At 38.5% G+C, this 20,310-nt stretch overlaps 1 protein-coding gene across 1 annotated transcript in view; it reads left to right on the top strand.

Annotated features, from left to right (window-relative positions):
- The first annotated feature begins 13,862 nt into the window (after positions 1-13,862).
- Positions 13,863-20,310, top strand: part of si:ch211-247n2.1 (calcium-activated potassium channel subunit beta-2) — a 145,082-nt gene continuing 138,634 nt past the window's right edge. Inside the window, exon 1 of the mRNA XM_051923994.1 lies at positions 13,863-14,114. Coding sequence (XP_051779954.1) covers positions 14,062-14,114 — 53 coding nt within the window. The 5' untranslated portion in view covers positions 13,863-14,061. The remainder of the gene's footprint in view (positions 14,115-20,310) is intronic.

Raw genomic sequence — 20,310 nt, 5'->3', positions numbered from 1 at the left:
TCCTGCATCTAGCAAGTGGCGCAGTTCAGCAGAAACAGCAGTCCGTACCGATATTGGCAAGCGCCTCAGTCTCTGCTGCACCGGCGAAACCTCTGGCCGGATTCTTACCTTATGTACAAACCCTTTTGCACATCCTAGGCCTCTGAATGGAGTGGAAGACAACTGTAGCACTGGGGCTGGTGGGGTAAGTACTGTATTACCTTCGATGTGCAATTTCAAAGATGTAACTAAGTCCATGCCTAGTAAAGGGGCACCGGTTTGCACGATGAAGAAAGTAGCCGGTACCGTTACAGCTGCATATGAAACTCGGGCTTGGAGGCATCCTATGACCGGTAGTTCAGTTTTGGAATAACAGAGCAGGCGTACGGGAGGTGCTGATAAATTACAAGTACCGAAATACCGGTTACATAACCTACTGGGTAAAATGGATACAGATGAGCCCGTGTCTACGAGGAGTCGCACCAAATGTGGTTTAGAATCGTTTGCTTGAATTGTAACAGCACATGAAATTTTCCCAGGCCGTTTTGTACCATCATTCACACACAAAATGGTGGTTTCCGGAATCTCAATACCTCGAACTCGGTCTTGTGGAGGAGAGCGACATACACGAGAAAAATGTCCAGATTTCCCGCAGCTTCTGCAAATAGCCGATGCAGCCGGACACTCTGGAGCATTTGCGAGATGTGCTTTGGATCCACAGCGGAAATACGACCGATTCTTATTGGAGGTCATAGGAGTGCCATAACTAGGCTGTACGGGGGCCTGACCATCGCGGCGTCGTGTAGATAGCCTCGTGCTTTGAACTGCATCGACTGAAGCTGGAGAAGTGGCCGCCAGGATCCCCGCTTGGTTTTTAGCAGCTTCAAAATGCGAAGCGAGCATCACCGCTTTTTCAAGAGTGAGGTCATGTTCAAATAATAGTTTCTCGCGGACACGTGGACAGGCTGTCTTTTCTACCAGCTGGTCCCGTAGCATTTCATCAGCTTTATCTTTAAAGTCGCAGGTAGATGCAAGATCTCGTAACGCAGAAATATACTGAGCCACAGTTTCGTCATGTCGTTGGGCTCTACTACGAAATTTATGGCGTTCAACAACCACATTGCACTTGGGCAGAAAATGCGCCTTCAACGCCGCCACGGCCTCTGCGTATGTGTTCCCTGTATTTGGTAATGTATAGAAAAGTCTGTGTCCTTCAGTGCCCAAACAGTGCAGAAGCAACGCTCGTTTCCTGGCTACTGTCCAGTTGTCTCCATCTGCCCCAATAACAAGCAAATAATTTTCAAATATTTTCATCCACGTATCAAACGGAAGCGTGGGCTCTCCTGGACAAGGAAGAAAAGCAGCTGGTAGTGGAACAGTAGAGGCGTCCATCATTGCTTAGAAACGTTCTCGTCGCCAATTTTGTTATATTGATTAATACACAAAGAAATCCCCAAACCTTCTTTATTATAGAAAAGCCTCTCTCATACAATCTCCTTCCCGGAACTCCCATCCCTCTCCCCGTTCTATTTATATCTTTGTACAGTGCCACCTACTGTCCAAATGAAATAACATTAATACCACAACATAACAAAATCAACTGGGCAAACCAACTGAGGAAGCATGTACCAGAAATTAAAAGACCCATTGTCCTCAGAAATCCGCGAACCAGCAAAAAATCCGCGATATATATTTAAATATGTTTACATATAAAATCCGCAATAGAGTGAAGCCGCGAAAGGCGAAGCGCGATATAGCGAGGGATCACTGTATATGTATATGTGTATGTTTATGTATGTGTGTATATGTATGTGTATATATATGTTGATATGTGTATATATATATATATGTGGATGTGTATATGTATATATATATATATATATATATATGTATATGTAGATATGTGTATATGTAGATATGTATATATATGTATATATGTATATGTATATATATATGTTTACATAACCTCTTTAACACATTACTTCTCCGCTGCGAAGCGCGGGTATTTTGCTAGTTTAATATATTGTTTATTAAATTACTTTAAATTTGTCGTCTGCCCTGTTCCCTGTATACAACATCTAAAGGGGGCGGAACCACCTAATAACGCAGCTGGTGATTTGCCCCAGCTGTATAAAAGGTGAAGCAGCAATTAGCAACATTAGCACCATGCTGTGATTCTAGCCACACAGAATGCTCAGAAATAGGTAAGGCCTACTCAGTGGGCCCAGCCAGCCCTTCAAAAAGTACAGGTCTGGCTGTTGGTAGTTTTTGGGAGCTGTACCTATTTCTAACCTTAGTGTGTGACAGGAATCACAATCATTGTTAGTGATCAAGCCTCTGATATATATTCAAATCTCATATAAATATACTTTATCATTATAAAGAGATAGAGAGCTTTATGATATGAAGGCTAGTCTGTTACAAAATGCTTAAGTGCAAGTTACTGTTTTGGAAATGATTGTGGAGTTCTGTAAAACAATTGTTTTTATATTGTGTACACTACAAGCAGGCAGTAACAATCATGTCTTTTTTAATATATTAAGTGTACATCTGTTGTTTTTTCCCTCTTTGCCTCTATTTTGAAGTGAAGCAAGGCGTGAAATTAAAGTAAAATAGCTAAGCCGAATTCTTAGTGTGTCAGGGATGATTTGACCAGACAGGTGATTTTCCCAAAATGATTATCCACCACATACTGTACAGAAGAGCAGAAATAAAAGGTCTGAAGAACTGAAATTCAGTATACACAGAAACAAGAAAAAGAAACCAAGAGTGACAAGGAGAGTAAACAACGAACAGGCTCAGGTTAGAATATTCAATTTCATTACTTTTTTTTAATAAAGCATTTCTCAGAATAGGTCTGCTCAGGGGTCCCATATGAGTGTTCAAGGTATTATTTTATAGAAATAAAAAACAAAAAAAAATAAATAAATAAAATTCAGCAAAGGTCACAAGTAATCTAAAGGGAATATGTATAATATTCTTTACACATGTCTGCTTAGTGACAAGTCTAATCATCTGCCACAAGACATCTAAATGAATAAAAGGGATCAGCAAACCTATCCAGAAATTAAAGATTTAGACTTTTTACGACTCAAATAGCAGAGTACTATATATGGGATCCATAAAAAATGTCAATTTTGTTAAGGAGCCTGGTGTAGAAGGATGAAAAATGACAAATTACAGTAAATTCATCGAAATTTTTTAAAAAAAGTCATACTGTAGGAGCAATATAGTTCATGAATGTACAGCCAGCAACACAACTATTTTGGATGTGATATGAATTTAAAGGCTTTCATAAACATTATTCAAAGTGACAATGTCTCGCTAGTGGCAAGATGATGATTTGTGGTGCACCACACACAATGTGTGAGTGCAGCTGTCAAAAGAACAAGGTTAGACAGAGTGCAGTCAATGCTGAATCCAGGGAGCAAGTCATATTTCAGCAGGTCACTTGTAACAGTCATCTAGAGGACACAGCAATTACCAGCATGCTGTGACAAGAAGATATAAAGTTTGTCTGGTATAAAAAAAATGACAAACAATCTCTGATTTCTGAAGAACCTTTCTATGATGTTTGCTTCCAGATTATCCTCTAATACTTTAAAGAAGCATGATTTAGATTCATTGGAAACTCAATGTTTAAGTGTGTTTTGGTGTGTTTGTATGGGGATGTGTCTGGTGACTGGAGTGCCAGATTCAGTTCCCACCTTGTACTCAATGCTGCCAGAATAGGCTCTCATCCCCACAATCCGATGGTGCAGATCAGAAAGTTTCCCCAGATAGAGAAATCCAAACATTTTGGGGACTTTTCATGAGTCTAGCCATCTGCTTTGACCAGAGTAATTAATGATCTATTGAACACTGTTGACTCTGATTTGATGTCACTGTTGCTACTTCTTGATTTAAGTGCAACGTTTGACACAGTAGACCACAGCATACCTTTAAGCTCTCTGGAGAATCATTATAGCATTCAGGGGACACTACGTTCATGGTTTCCCTTTTCTTTATCAAATAGAACTCAACTTGGAAGTTACAACAATACAATCTCTGAATTTTCTTAGGTAAAGTTTGGTGTACCCCAGAGAATAGTCCTTGGCACTATTCTTTTTTTTATCTATAAGCATTCCCTGTGTGAAATCACTTAAATATGGTGTTAATTTTCACTGTTACGCTGACAATATGCAGTTATATGTACGCCTGTAAAGACAAATGACCTTGCCCAACTCCTAAATTTAGAGGAATGTCTGTCAGGAATTAAAAAAATGGATGGGTATGAACTTTCTGCTCTTAAATACTGATAAAAGAGTTATTGGTTGTTAGACCAGCCAAATATGCATAATTGTGTGTGAACTTGAGTGTTAATATTGATGGCTGTGGTATTTCTGAAAGTTTGACCATCAAAAATCTTGGAGTGATCTATGATACCCATCTCATATTCCAGTCTAATACATGCATGTGTTACGTCTAGACTGAATTATTGTAATGAGCCTTTCCTCCGGTCCTCCTAGTTGTGCTACTAGAAATCTTCAGCTTGCTCAGTATGCTGCAGCTAGAATCCGAACAAAAACAAAGAATATTTGAGCCTATAACACCCATCCTAGCTTCTCTTCATTGGTTACCAGTACAAGATAGAGCAGAGATTTTAAAGTTTGTTTAACTTGTAAGGGCTTGCATGGACCTGCACCACCTTACTTACCTGAGCTAATTACACCACACACACCAGTACATCCTTTATGTTCTTTTAATGCTCGTCTTTTGGTCATTCCTTTAGTTAAAAAAAAAAAATTAAAAAAATCAATCTTTTTGAAACAGAGCATTTGGCTACCATGCACCTTATCTTCAGAATGGCCTTCCATTCAGTGTAAGAGAAGCACAATCCGTTGATATTTTTAAATCAAGACCAAAAACCTACCTTTACTCCCTTCATTACAACCTACCTTAGAATTCAGTCAGTCAATCACATTTGACATACATTACATGCTTAAATTATTACTATTTTTTTATTACTTGTTGACATATGTTAACGTGGTGTTTTAATGATGTTTAATAATAATAAAACGATTTTATTTAACTTGACTCCTCTGTCTGTTTGTTTGTCTGGGTCAAATCTTGCAACTGATTTTAAACCTTCTTTTGGCGAAGCAAATTTCTTAAATTTTTCATATGTGTTCAGTATCAATGACAATACAATAATCTGACAAAACTGATGTAATTACATAACAAATTTCACCGTACTCAATGGTTATGTGATTCCAATTAACGCACACACAACAATGACAGAGGGAGAATATAGTGAGATATAGGAGCATACAAGTCAGAGACGCATGAGATTGCCTCCACTTGCATCTTCCAAGTGAGTGGAGTGGGTAAACATGTGTGCTGACTTGTTTACTCTTGTGAAGGAGTAGCCCTTGATGATCACGATTAGGAAATATTGCTGTAAACTTGCCATTCTGTCGTCAATATTTTTTTCGTAGCAACCAAGTGCTAATACCACTATAATAATAAGAGCCTGAACAGAAAAAAAGAAACCAAAATATAATTCTTTTTAGTATTCAAATAATTCTGCAAAAAAGTTATTATGTAATACTTTTAAAGAAGTTTCCCATTCATGAAAAATGATAAAAGAAAAATTATTTGCAAAATACTCAAAAACTAAAAAGTAAAAAATATATAAAAACAGAAAAATGGTTTTATTTAGTTTAGTTTTTAATGCACAAAAAAACAAAAAATAAATTTTTCCTTAATCACAATTTTTGTGGTTATATATGATTAAATAAAATCATGGGTTGCGCATAAATGAATTAATTCAATTAATTAATAGAATAGCTACTTTCATCATAAACTGTAAAAAAAAAAAAAACACAACAACATTGCAATTTCCCACCAAATTGTTTGAATCAATTAATTTATGTGTGTCCCATAAAACCACGAAAATTGTGGTTAAAGAAAAATGTGTTTTTTGCTTTTTAGTGCATTTATAACTAAAGTAAATAAAATCGTTTTACTTAAAAAAAAAGAAAACATAAAATATATTTTTTACTATTCCTTCAACATAATGTTGTGGTTTTATTTTAATTTCTATTTTTAGTTGCTTTATATCTTGTCCCATGTATTCTTCTTATTTGTACAGTATATTGGAACCATGTTGCATGGTGATTCTGCATTTTGATTGAGTGATAGATCATGTTATAGACCAATAAATTTGGGCAACTGTAGTAGTTTATGTAAACGAACAGGAGTTAAGTTTTTGGACAGAATGAGACCATAGGATGAAATTATTTTCCTGCTCAGAGATCCCAATTTCAATTTCAAGCGAGGGGTTCAACAATACAGTGAGATTCCAAAGTAGAACCACTAACTCTCAGGATCAAGGGGAGCTATCTGTGGTGGTCTTGGGATTTTGTTAGGATGTCTTCAGGCCCCATCCCACAAGTCATCTACAAAACCTGCTGACAGAATATCCAGGGACAAACTCAGGACATGCTCAAGGGATTATATCTCTCAAGTAGCTTTGGAGCATCACAGACGTCACTAGGAAGGTGTTGGAATAAGTTAGCAAGGTTATCATTTGGTCATCACAGCTCAACATGTAACCCTCTTAAGGGTAAGGAAAATAAGTTAAGTCCAAATAAGGAATTAAATACATTCTTTTGCATAAACCATTGTGTTACATGGTCATGATGATGTACTTAGTAAAGGAATGACTATATTTATACCAACATTGGCCTGCAGTGAAGTGTGCCAATTGGTTATGGGTATTAGCATATTCTTTCAGAGATGCTGTATAACCAATCCTGTGGATTAACACTGTGAAATCCTTTTTATAGCATAGTGTTGCAACAAGGAAGGAAGCTGCACCATAAAGCCTAGAAATGGCATTATGCCTTTTCATTCGTTGGAAGGTATGTGCAGCTGCACATACTGACACTTTAGAAAGTTAAGCAATGTCATGGAGTTTGTTTGCAATTTTCTAGAAGGTCAAAGCGACACAAAAGAACTCTGGCTGGGTGGAACATGAACAAAAAATATTTTAGGTTTGAACAGCATAGGAGTCCAGTGGTTTAGCTTTGCTGCTGCACGGTTTCTGCATCTTGGGTTCAAAACCAACACATAATTGCTGCCTATGTGGTGTTTTCATGCTATTCCCATCGCAGAGACAGACCAGGTTAACTGACAACTTTAAACTGACCCTGTATGATGGAGTGTGAGTATGAGTGTCCAGTTGAGCCCTTTGATGGACTGGCACCCATCAGGGGTTGGTTCCCACCCTGTGCCAGATCCTAGGGGAGACTGCGGGCCCCTGTGATGCATAAAACTGCATAAAAATTTCTACACACTTTCCCTTTATAAACCCCAATCAACATCCCAATCAAATTTTAAACGCATATACATGCATCTATAGCCCCACTCCGACTCCTTCCAGAATTTTGCCTATTTGAATATGCAAATCAATATAAAAAGCCCCTTCTGTTCAGTGTCTTGTCAAAAGACAATGGGAAAGGCATGTTTAAAAAGAATTTCAGAGAATGTGAAATTAAGGTCCAGCTCAGTGAAGTGGAGGCAAGGAAAAGCGTAATATTTGGTGGCATAATTAATGGTATAAGCAACAAAAGGAAATTGATGGTGGTGGAGGCACTCAAAAATTCAAGTTCAGAAAGTTGCCCAGTGCCCGAAATTAAAAAGAATTGGTCACATATTAAAGTTAACGTAAAAAGGCGAGATGAATCCCACTGTCTGAGTGTCATAAAAAAGCGTATTAGGGCCACAGAGAAAAAAAATAGGGACAATGTGGAAAAAAAAAGATCTATGTCGAGATTAAAATGGAAATGTCGACTCTAATCTTGAAATTTCCACTTTAATCTCGTAGTTTATTTTGTCATTAAAAGTAGAATCTTGTAAATGGGGTGGCGCAGTGGTAGCGCTGCTGCCTCGCAGTTAGGAGACTCAAGTTTGCTTCCCGGGTCCCCCCTGCGTGGAGTTTGCATGTTCTCCCCGTGTCTGCATGGGTTTCCTCTGGGTGCTCCGGTTTCCACCCACAATCCAAAGATCACGATTAGGTTAGGTGCATTGACAATTCTAAATTAGCCCTAGTGTGTGTGCTTGGTGCGTGGGTGTGTGTGTGTGTGTCCTGCGGTGGGTTGGCACCCTGCCATGGATTGGTTCCTGCCTTGTGCCCTGTATTGGCTAGGATTGGCTCCCGAAGACCCCTGCAACCCTGTGTTCGGATTCAGCGGGTTGAAAAATGGATGGATGGATGGATCTTGTAAAAGTCATCTTAAAATCAATGTTTCATTTACTAGAGTTTCTCAAACACCACCATAAATAAAGTACCACGTTAAATGCTTCTAATTCTAAGTGTTCCCTGACCCAGTCATTAATCACTATGTGCTTCTTAAACTGGCTTTCTCTTACACCGACAGGAGCATGCAGGCAGTGATCACCACACAGAATACATTACATTCATGATATTACAGCTCTCTAAACATTTTAGTCATAGAGCTGCAAGCAAGCCTCAAGTGCGAGGCATGAACAATTCCTAGATAAGGCGTGAGCTCATCGCAGCGTGAATACGAGCACACACATACACTAGTAGCGTCATTTTAGCATCACCAAATCCTCTTACCTGCATCCCTTTGGAAAGAAACCGAAGCACGCCGAGGAAACCCACCAGAAAAACTCCATGTGCCACCATGCCCCCACATTTAATTACTGTATTAACAGTATGCATTATTTAAATGAAGTTAACAATTTATCCATAAAATGTAATATACCTATTTAATGCATTTCATTATAAAAATGATATCAAGTATACATCCTAGTATTCTAACAGCACTCAGCTCCAAGAGGATAGCTATGAGAAATCTAAACTGACTTAGACATCAGTCATCATCATGAGACAGGATATCAGTATGTTCTGTAAATACGCACTCTCTTCTAATTCTTCTATTTGTGATGTCTTGTAACACCACTAAATCAGCCATAGTAGTTAGAACAGTTTGGCTATCCCGTGCACTATTATATTGATACATAATGATTGCAATCAAGTGCATTAAACTTGTAAACGATATACAATTAATTTCAGTGTATTTGATAAAGCTCGCAATCATGGAGGTGAATCTAGAAAAGAAAGGGAAACCACACAGAAACAGTGCACTGCCTTGACGCTGGGAGGCGCTCATTTGCAAAACTGAGCAGAAACGTTTGTAAGCATGGTCTAAGGGTGCCATGAAAGTGTGCATGGCTTTACAGCAAGTTTAGTTTTTATACATCTCAAAGTGAATGTGGAAAGGGGCATATGCAACATTTTTGTGCATACTCACCGTTTATACATGAGGCTCCTGATCTTTTAAAATGAATGAGACCTCGGTTTGAAATGCAGCAGACATCCAAAACATTTATGTTACATCACAAAGAAGGAAATATGCTAACACAGAATCTGGGTCTTTCATTCAGGAAGCTAACATAACTAATCAATTGGTACAACATAAGAGAGCAAATCAAAAAGTAAAGGTAATTTGAAAATTACGCAGTAACCGTGAAAGACAGAAGCTGACGGAACACAACACATTTGTGAACGTTCATGGGTAGTTTGAACACACACAGTACAGCACGCAGCCCTTGGTCTATTTGAAGCCAAGATGAAATGAACATGGACAACTCGTTGTATTGAGATTTCTTTGTACAGAGGGAGTGAAACGTGATGAAATTCACAGAAAGACAGATTTGTGGCAGTTTATTGTAATTGTAAAGTATTATATGTAGGAAGTAAAAAAGTGAGATATGAATACACAATGAAAGGTCTGAGAATTGAAAGAACATGTTATTATAAGGATTTAGGAGTCAGTGGACGTTAGAAGTTAGGTTATATTGCACAGTGTGTGGAGTACAAGTCACGCTGAAGCTTTATAACACACTGGTGAGGCCTCAAGCCACATGGAAAACCTATGAAAGAGCACACAGACAGTGGCTCAGACAGGTTTGAAGCAGTGAGGTAGCCATGCTGAACAATACACTTCCTAATTCTTTATAAAAAGGGATTGGAATGAACTGTCTGCTTGTGCGCCTTTGCCTTGCTTGAAACTACCTGTAGGTGTTATTTTCTTTGTTAATAGTCTGCTGGAAAGCTTTAGGAAAGCAGCATAGGTACAGCAGAATGTATTGGACTCTCACATCACTTGGGCCTCAATTAAATTCAAGGTCATATGCAGTTTGAACGGACTGAATTCCTACATCACTCCCTGTCCTAACACTATCCTCTGAACTGGCTACAGAGTCATTGCATTCAGGACAAGCAGGTGTCTTATCTAACCCTGGTGTTTAGCTTTGTGCTCATCTGAAATGGCTCTGCATAAACTTTCTCCCAGTTCTAACTGTGAAAAAACAGGATAGATGACACTCATTAAAGTGATTAAGAACCTACAAGGACCATTGTTTTAATCTTAGTGATGCTCCTTATGCACTTTTTAGTAAGCAGGCAGGACATCCTAGAGGCCGAGTAGACAAAAGAAAATGGTTATAAATCTGCCAACAATACTAGGAGGCATATTTTACCATATCCACTCATATAGCTTGGATATGCCAGCAGGTTTTGAAATACAGGATTCCTAAAGGCAGGATCTGAACATAGAAAGAAAAATCACATTAAAGCATACATTACAGATTTTTATTATTTTTTCTGCCACTATATTTTGTATATGATGAATGACCAATTAGCTCAGAATGAAGAAAAATCCATTTAAAATATTGTGACCCACACAGCTCACCTGCAGTTGACAAGGGAAGCTTAGCAAAGGACTATTAATTTAAACTTCACACCTTTTCAGCTAAAATGCCATTCTAAGATGTAATGCAGTTCAGCCGTTATAGGCTTTGTCTGTGACTGTATGGTCGTCCTCCGGAGTCTCTCTAGTGAGGAGAAGCAAGTGCTATTTTAGATTTTAACCACTAGGCTGCACTACACACTGGTTAACTGAGAGAGTGAGCCTGAATCTATACCAAATACTGCATTTGATTTAATACTATTTCAATTCAAATTATTACAGTTTTTAGCTAAAATATTATTTAATCTTTATAATATTTACTTAAGATGCATTTCATTTAACTTCTTGATATATTCCGAGTCAGACAACCCTATGTCTGTTGCTTTTATCTCAATCAATTCCTTAATCACGTGACAGTTTGTTTACTGCAACATGCTGCTTCTGCTCTTATTGTGTATCAACCAGAACTATAAATCGGTTGTGAAAGAAGCCCGGACACATATAGACACTGAGACACACAGAAGTCCTAACACGCATTATTTATTTTTCTCTTCACAACACACAAAACTGAATAAACTTAGTCCTTATCTCTTTCTTTCATTTTCTTCTCTTCTCTTCTCTTCTGCCGCCTCTACTCCTCTCCTCCAAGCTCCACCCTCTGCCTCCCGACTCCGGCCACCCGACTGGAGTAAGGCGGCGCCTTTTATAGAACACCCGGATGTGCTTCAGGTGCTCCCTGATGACCTTCCTGCAGCACTTCCTTGTGTCGGAAGTGCTGCATGGGCACCCGGAAGCACCCCGGGTCTATCAGCCTCCTGTTCTGGCAGCACTTCCTGTTGTGGCAGAAGTGCTGCAGTCCATGTCTCCAGGACTACCCAGGTGCCCTTTGGTGGTGGCCATGGGCCCCAACAGGGTTGGGCCTCTTCACTCCGATCCCGTGGCCCCCATGCAAACCAGGGCGGCTGCCCTCTCGTGTCCCGGGGGAGCTATTGTCCCTCTCCCGGTCCTTCCACCTTCCAGGTGTCCCAGCTGCACAAGTTCCCTAGTCGTCCGCCACACAGGGTATGATTAAAACCTGGAATACAGTTAGGAACCCTTGTGTTTTTGTTATTTCCTTCACATATTCCAGTCCTATACATGATACTCTGATGAGTGGTTGTGTGTGGTTTAGGTTAAAGTTAGGATAGACATCCACATACTGGGTTTAATAAAGAGTGGATGCACAAATTAGTGATTGTTCAGTGACCCTGACCAAGATAATCCGATTTACTTGGATGAAGAGCCTAAAGAGACTCCTACATACTAAACAGTGATAGGAATTGGCAATCCATTTTCTTTAAAATTCAAAATTAAATATGTTTGTTATAGTGTAAGTTAAACAAAAACAGACAAACGCGCAAATGACTGTATTTACTAAAACTTTTCTTTTATTTCAATTTACATCAGTGTATGCTCATTATACTCAGTGCATCATTGCTCCAAAGTCCTGGGCCCATACCAAGTCCTGAGTGCTGTCTGTGTTGAGTTTGCACATTCTCCATGTGTTTAAGTAGACTTTGATCCAGATTCCTCCCATATCACAAAGCATGTACGCGTTTGGGGACTCTTAACGGACCCCATGGGATGGACCAGCACCCCAACTAGGGCGAATTCCTACCTTGTGCTGGGTGCTACTGGGTTAGACATTTCCCACCACACAACCCTGAATTGAATCAAGGGTTGCAAATTGAACAAAAAAAGTATTTAAAAATAGAGACTAATTTTTTCATATGAATTAAACCATTTCTGCTAAATGACATAAATACACAGCTACCATTTACTTTTGCTTTTCTAATTTGCTGCAGACATTACAATGTAGTTTAAAAAAAAAACACACAGCTAAGATAACAAAACAATGAAAGGAAATCAGCAAATAAAAATATTGCCAAATGACAAATGTCATGTGTAATCCTTTGCAGAAAAGACATTCACAATTTGAAATAAGGTCTTTTAGATAAAAATGGGAAACAATAACTCTAATCTAATCTGTATATGAGAGCCATTGTATATGGGGTGTAGAAAACCTTATTTTTTAATTCAGGTTTTACCTTACATCCAAGTCACTTAGATAAATAAACATAATATGATTTGTACCAAATAGACCTGAATAGGATAGCTGCCTGCAGTGGAAGTTTGAATTGAATCAGTAAATTGGTTCTTAAAATTACCCATCCCCGGATTATCAAACCCACTTAATCCAGTTCAGGGTTCTGGGGGATTAGCAGCAGTATTTACACACAAGTACATGGAAGGGCACATTCACACTCAGTTACACAGGAGTAGTCATTTAAGACTGCCAGTCTTTGGGATGTGGGAGCAGTCCGGAGTACACAAAGAAAGTACAGACAGCCATGTGGAGAGGGAATGTATAGCGTATTCCCAGTGATCTAGATATTTAGCTCCTTAAAACAGTGTAGCAGCAGTATGAAAGACTATGCCACTATCACCCAAGTTCAGCCATCGTCTTTCACACTTGCCCAGTTTAGAGTTACAGGAAGACAATGTCTATAGTGAACCTGCTTGGCACAAAGCAGGAACCAGCCTTGAAGAGGGCACCTATGTAAAACAGGACAGACTTGCAGCAGTACCCTTGGGGACAAATTAGAGTCACCAGTTAACCTATTCTGCATGTCTTGGGGAGGTACTGTATTTCATGGAAAAATCTATGCCAACTTGGGAAGAACTACAACTTCTGGGCCAGAACCCCACAGACGTAGATGTGCATGATATTACCACGAATCGGTGCAACCACCCAATATGCCCACCCATATATCCTGTCATGTGTTTAGCATCACAGTCAGAGTTGGTTCACGTTTTGACCCAACTGGGCAATATAAACTCAGGAAATGGATGGATGGATATTACGTTAATTCATTATACAATTTAGCCATCAAGCTGAAGAGATGAAAAGAAAATCACAGAGAGAGAGAGAGAGAGAGAGACCAGATATTTAATTTTTTAACATAATGAGTATGTCTGGTATGTATTCATTTCAAAAACACCTACCGCCTTTTTTCAAAAAAGGGCCAGATACATCATACAGAGACAGAGAGAGAGAGAGAGGCCCAGTGTTAATGCAGTATCATGGGGGTGGGGGTGTTTGGTCTTTATGCTAGTGAAAGGTTTGGTAGGAAACCCAGCTGGTAAATTGTGTGTTGACGGAACCCTTCCTGTAGCAACCCTGCTGAGATAAATAAGCCTTTCTGCCTTCCCTTTCCTTCCGTCTGGTATTTTTCAAGTGAGAAATAAAACCTCAAAAAAAAAAAAAAAAAAATCCACAATGCAACAAGAAAAGGCCAAGTTTGGTTTTAAACGTCCCAAAAATGAAAGGAGGTAAGTGCCATTTGTTTTCTAGGTTTCGGTTCACTTTGTGGTTTAGTGATTGACTGGCAGTTAGTTGTTATTCTCTAGATTTGCCGTTGCCACCCAGGAGTTTTGTTTGATTGCTTGAGAATGGAAACGTGTCACTAAAGGGTATGTGTTAACAGGCACTAACCTACATTAGCAGCAGAATTTTTTTCCAGTATTTTGGTTTGCAAATTTTAAGGTGTAGAATACTGGGAAAAAAAAAAGTTTTGCCACTAAACAAAAAAAAGTTAGAAAAGGTCATCTGGTCTAATGTTTATTGTATAAAACAGCTCTGTGAGGCGCTGCAACATCAGGGTATTTTGCTTTGTAGCATTGTGGATTATGGTGTCTGTCCTGGAGTGTCCACTCTAATGAATAAGCGGATTTGTGCTCCGTGTTCTCGGCATCAGCAAGCACGTCTTTGCACACAACAATGCAATGTATCCGGCTGAAGGCCAAAGAGAAAGCTGTGTAGGGAATAAGAAGATGGTCTTCTATATGCCACTTGGAAAGATGTGGAAAGCAAGCTTTAGGATGCTTTAAATGCAATGCTTTGTTATTTTGTAGTTTTTAATGTTTTTAGATTATTATATGGGTTGCACTATGAAAAGGACTGTAAAAATATAGATTTGTTCCATTGACTAATATATTTACTCCAGCTTACTTTTTTAAGGCATGCTGTACAATATACACCTCTAAAGCATGGGTATATATATTATATAATTTATAGGTGACATACAGTATCTGTCAAAGTTTTCACTTCAGCTTGTCTGAGTATTAATATTTTTATGTAGGCGATTTGGCCACTTTTGGAGTGATGTCTGTGTGTGAGGCGATGCAAACAGGCAGATACAGCTCAAAAACAGATCATTCAATCTAAATTAAAAATTTTGTACAGTCATTAATATTGCAATAGGCATAAAAAGTATTTGTTACGAGCAAAACTGCTCCAGAATATTTTGCTTTACAGAGAGTTAGTAAAACTAAACAATAAGCAAAAATCGAAGGTCAACAAAAATCGAAGGTCTAAAATAACTAAAGATCGATATACTGAATAAAATAGAAGAGAGAGCACCATCATAGACGGTTTTTAAAATTATCCGAAAAGTTAAACGTCAACTACTGGTGGCTTCATAAGCCACGCCCACACAACCAGCAATAGATATTGTTACCATAAGCAATATGACCATGGCCATAAATACAACCACTAAATGATGTCAATCACAAACATACTGGTAAAGAGAAAGATGTTGAAATGACAAAAAAATAACAATAGCAATAATATTAATGCACAAAAATATCAAAGTCATATTTCTACTTTCCAGAAAAATTCATGAAACACACACACAGTAGGACATCATGAATATATATGCTTACTAACTTATACATAGATGTCTACAGATTTTATTTTGTATTGTTATGGGATAAACATTTAGAAATTGAGTTTTCAAACATTTTATGCATTTTAGCTATTCCCGAACACGAATTGACCACTTCTGGAGTGATGTCTATATGTATGTGTCTGGGTGCAAGTGGAATTTAACAGTTAGAACAATATGGACAAGCTTTGGCAATGATTAGAGAGGTTTATGGAATAAACAATAAAATCTAGTAAAATGTCATACACTTTTTCTCTTCCTGATGAGCTTTATGCCTTCTACACAACCAATTAGCTGATGTCTTCACTGAGATCTTTAGTAGTTTGAGAGAATCTGTTGTTCTCGCCTGCCTCAAAAGGACAACAATTAGCCCAGTGCTAAGTGTCTGAATCAGAAGGGATGCCAGGATTTCATAGAAGAGTGGGCCTCAATTTGTCAGAAGTGGGCGTAATCTTATTTTTGTTACTGTTAAATAAGCACTCATTTAAAAAAAAAAATCTTAGAAAACCAGCCATACTGACATAGGCTTTTTTTTTTGCATAACTATTTTGAATGTTTCTTAACCCTAATTTAAATTCACTTTATCAATGGAGAAGATAAAATGACCACCTAGCTTTTGTTGATACACAAGACATACCAGCCCAATGTAAAAGAGCCAAATAATGTGATAATTTTGACCAGTATATACAGTTAGGTCCATAAATATTTGGACAGAGACAACTTTTTTCTATTTTTGGTTCTGTACATTACCACAATGAATTTTAAATGAAACAACTCCGATGCAGTTAAAGTGCAGACTTTCAGCTTTAATTCAGTGGGGTGAACAAAACGATTGCATAAAAATGTGAGGCAACTAAAGCATTTTTTTAACACAATCCCTTCATTTCAGCGGCTCAAAAGTAATTGGACAAATTAAATAACTGGAAATAAAAGGTTAATTTCTAATACTTGGTTGAAAACCCTTTGCTGGCAATGACAGCCTGAAGTCTTGAACTCATGGACATCACCAGATGCTGGGTTTCGTTCTTTTTAATGCTGTGCCAGGCCTTTACTGCAGCGGCTTTCAGTTGCTGTTTGTGGGTCGTCGTCCTGCTGAAAGATGAACTGTCGCCCCCGTCTGAGGTCAAGAGTGCTCTGGAGCAGGTTTTCACCAGGATGTATCTGTACATTGCTGCAATCATCTTTCCCTTTATCCTGACTAGTCTCCCAGTTCCTGCCGCTGAAAAACATCCCCACAGCATGTTTCTGCCACCACCATGCTTCAGTGTAGGGATGGTATTGGCCTGGTGATGAGCGGTGCCTGGTTTCCTCCAAACGTGATGCCTGGCATTCACACCAAAGAGTTCAATCTTTGTCTCATCAGACCAGAGAATTTTCTTTCTCATGGTCTGAGAGTCCTTCAGGTGCCTTTTGGCAAACTCCAGGCAGGCTGCCATGTGCCTTTTACCAAGGAGTGGCTTCCGTCTGGCCACTCTACCATACAAGCCTGATTGGTGGACTGCTGCAGAGATGGTTGTCCTTCTGAAAGGTTCTGCTCTCTCCACAGAAGACCTCTGGAGCTCTGACAGAATGACCATCAGGTTCTTGGTCACCTCCCTGACTAAGGCCCTTCTCCCCCAATCGCTCAGTTTAGATGTCCGACCAGCTCTAGAAAGAGTCCTGGTGGTTTCGAACTTCTTCCACTTATGGATGATGGAGGCCACTGTGCTCATTGGGACCTTCAAAGCAAAAGAAATATTTCTGTAACCTTCCCCAGATTTGTGCCTCGAGACAATCCTGTCTCAGAGGTCTACAGACAATTCCTTTGACTTTATGTTTGGTTTGTGCTCTGACATGAACTGTCAACTGTGGGACCTTATAGACAGGTGTGTGCCTTTCCAAATCATGTCCAATCAACTGAATTTACCACAGGTGGACTCCAATTAAGCTGCAGAAACATCTCAAGGATGATCAGGGGAGACAGGATGCACCTGAGCTCAATTTTGAGCTTCATGGCAAAGGCTGTGAATACTTATGTACATGTGCTTTCTTAATTTTTTTATTTTTCATAAATTTGTAAAAACCTCAAGTAAACTTTTTTCATGTTGTCATTATGGGGTGTTGTGTGTAGAATTCTGAGGAAAAAAATGAATTTAATCCATTTTGGAATAAGGCTGTAACATAACAAAATGTGGAAAAAGTGATGTGCTGTGAATACTTTCCGGATGCACTTACTTACAAATTAAGCACTACTTTTTACATTAAGATGCTAGACTTGAAACCTAACCAAGTTTGCCATTTAAATGGTAGAGAGCTTGTAGGTGTAAATTTGTATGGCTGAGGTCTAACTGTTTATTCCATAAAGCTGCATGTACCAGCTGTACGATTAACATTGATTGGCTGAAATACTAGAGGGAGGGGCAGAGGTCTGTGATGTGTCTATGAAACAAGAATGGTCTTTATTTAAAGATTATTCATTTTGTTGATTAGGTTAACCACATTTCAATATCAGTTTCAGACATCATGCTTTATCAAGCAGCATAGACAGTTGTGTGTTAGAAGTAAGAGATTTACTAAAGGGCAACAACACAAGTGAACATATAAAATGCAAAAGTAAATCTAGACATATTGGGAAAGCAACTTCTCAAGATCCAAGAACTCAGACATCCATTTTTTTTTTTTTTTTTGCATAAATTACTCTTTCAAGCCTACAACCGAATGGGCATTTCTGGAGCTTGCAAGAATAAAGCTTTTAGGAAAAACAAAGAGGCCACTGAATGAGCCTCAGAATGGCTGTGGATCAAAAAGAGTGCCTGTGGCAGAGAGCTACTCAGACGCAAGTCAGATCGTGACTATGCCTGGCTGGGTCGCCTTCGTTAATGATGTGGAAATACCTGAAACACCTAGTGACCCCAAGTTATGTCACTGATGATGTGTCAAATTGCATGGCAAGAAACATGATTACAGCTACGGTATATCAAAATCACCAGTTTGTCCATTTATATTTAAACACTTTGCAACATGATGGAAATGCCGACTATAAACATTAGAAATTCTTTATATAAACAACCATGAATACTTGGTAACTAATTCAAAGTACTGAAATAGATAGTACAACTTTGAATATTGTCAGATCTTAATCTGTATTTTGTAAAAGTTAAGGAAGTTGGGATTGATAAGATTGCTTAGAAAAGAACATGTCATGTAGTCTAACCCATGTTAAATGTTTTTTCTGATCTTTTCCAGAAACATCTTCTCCACATTAAGGCTATTGTTTAAAGATTTATTCACACAGGGGCCTCATGTATAAACTCCATGTGTAGAATTCACACTAAAACGTTGCATACAGACAAAAACAGAAATTTGCATACGCACAAAAAAATCCAGATGCATAAATCTGTGTGTACATCAACTTCCACATTCTTCCACAACATAAATCCCGGTCAGCATGAAATGTAATGCACGTGCATGCGTCTGCCGCCCCGCCCCGACTCCTCCCAGAATTACCCCTCTTTGAATATGAAAATCAATATAAATAGCCCCTTATGTTTTGAGTTATGTGAAAAGACCATGACAAGAGCACGGACAACAAACACAAATTTCAGCGAATACCAAGTAGATGCAAGGAAAAATGTACTATTTGTTGGTTTAAGCAGTGGTATAAAACAACAAAATGAAGTTGACAGAGTGACAGAGAGTGAAGGAGAAACTCGAAAGTTCAAGTTCAGAATCGCACAGTGCCTAACATAAAAAAAAAAAAAAAAAAAGAAGTGGTCAGATATCAAAGTTGCCATGAAAAGGAGTGTCGTAACCCACTGTCTGAGTGCCATATAGAAGCTTATTAGGGTACAGAGAAAAGAAAAATTAAATGGGGACATAGTGGGAAAAACATATCAAAATGTCAACTTTGATCTTGAAATTTCCACATTAATCACGTAGTTTATTTTGTCAATAAAATAGAATGTTATAAACTTTATCTTAATATTGTTCAATTTACTAGTTTCTCAAATCCCATCATAACTAAAGTAGCACGTTAAATGTTTCATATGCTATGTATTCTTCTATGTGCTCTATGTGAGTGAATCACTACGTGCTTCTTAAAGGGCTTTCTCTTATGCCGACAGGACACAAAATACATTCCATTCATGATATTACAGCTCTCTGAACAATTTAAATACTAAGATGTATACTTGTTTTAATTCCTATCATCATGAAAATAATATCATGTATTAAACATGGGGGCATAGTAGCGCAGTGGTAGCGACAACCTGGTGCCCCATCCAGAGATTGTTCCTGCCTCACGCAAGATGCTTGCTGCGCCTCAATGAAATAATTTATTGCAACAGTAATACCTCTTTCAAACCTACTAACCCCTATTCCTGTCCTTCCTTTTCTTTCTCTGAGTAACAAATCGCCACACAATAAGTTCTTTAGTAAATGTAAAACTATCTGTAAGCTTAAAACACCAATTCTTCATAACTTTCAAGGAACATGTTTAATTATTCCGTCCATCTAACCATCCAGGGTCGTGCCAGTCCCCGCAAGCATACAGCACGAGGCAGGAACAATCCCTGAATGGGGCACCAGCTAATAGCTACCACTGTGCCACCGTGCACACACGTTTAATTACTAACAATAAACATTATTTTAATGAAGTTAAAACTGTATCTTTATAATGTAATATACGTACTGCATATCATCTTAAAAATGATATCAAGAGCTCCAAGAACATAGCACTTGGAAATCTAAATCGGCTTAGAAGCCAGTCTTCATCATTAGTAAATACGCACTCTCTTCTATTGAATTGAATTCCTTTATTGTTA

Source organism: Erpetoichthys calabaricus, chromosome 2 (assembly GCF_900747795.2).
Source record: "Erpetoichthys calabaricus chromosome 2, fErpCal1.3, whole genome shotgun sequence".
NCBI classification, from domain to species: domain Eukaryota; kingdom Metazoa; phylum Chordata; class Cladistia; order Polypteriformes; family Polypteridae; genus Erpetoichthys; species Erpetoichthys calabaricus.
This window is presented reverse-complemented; position numbering and strand designations above follow the sequence as displayed.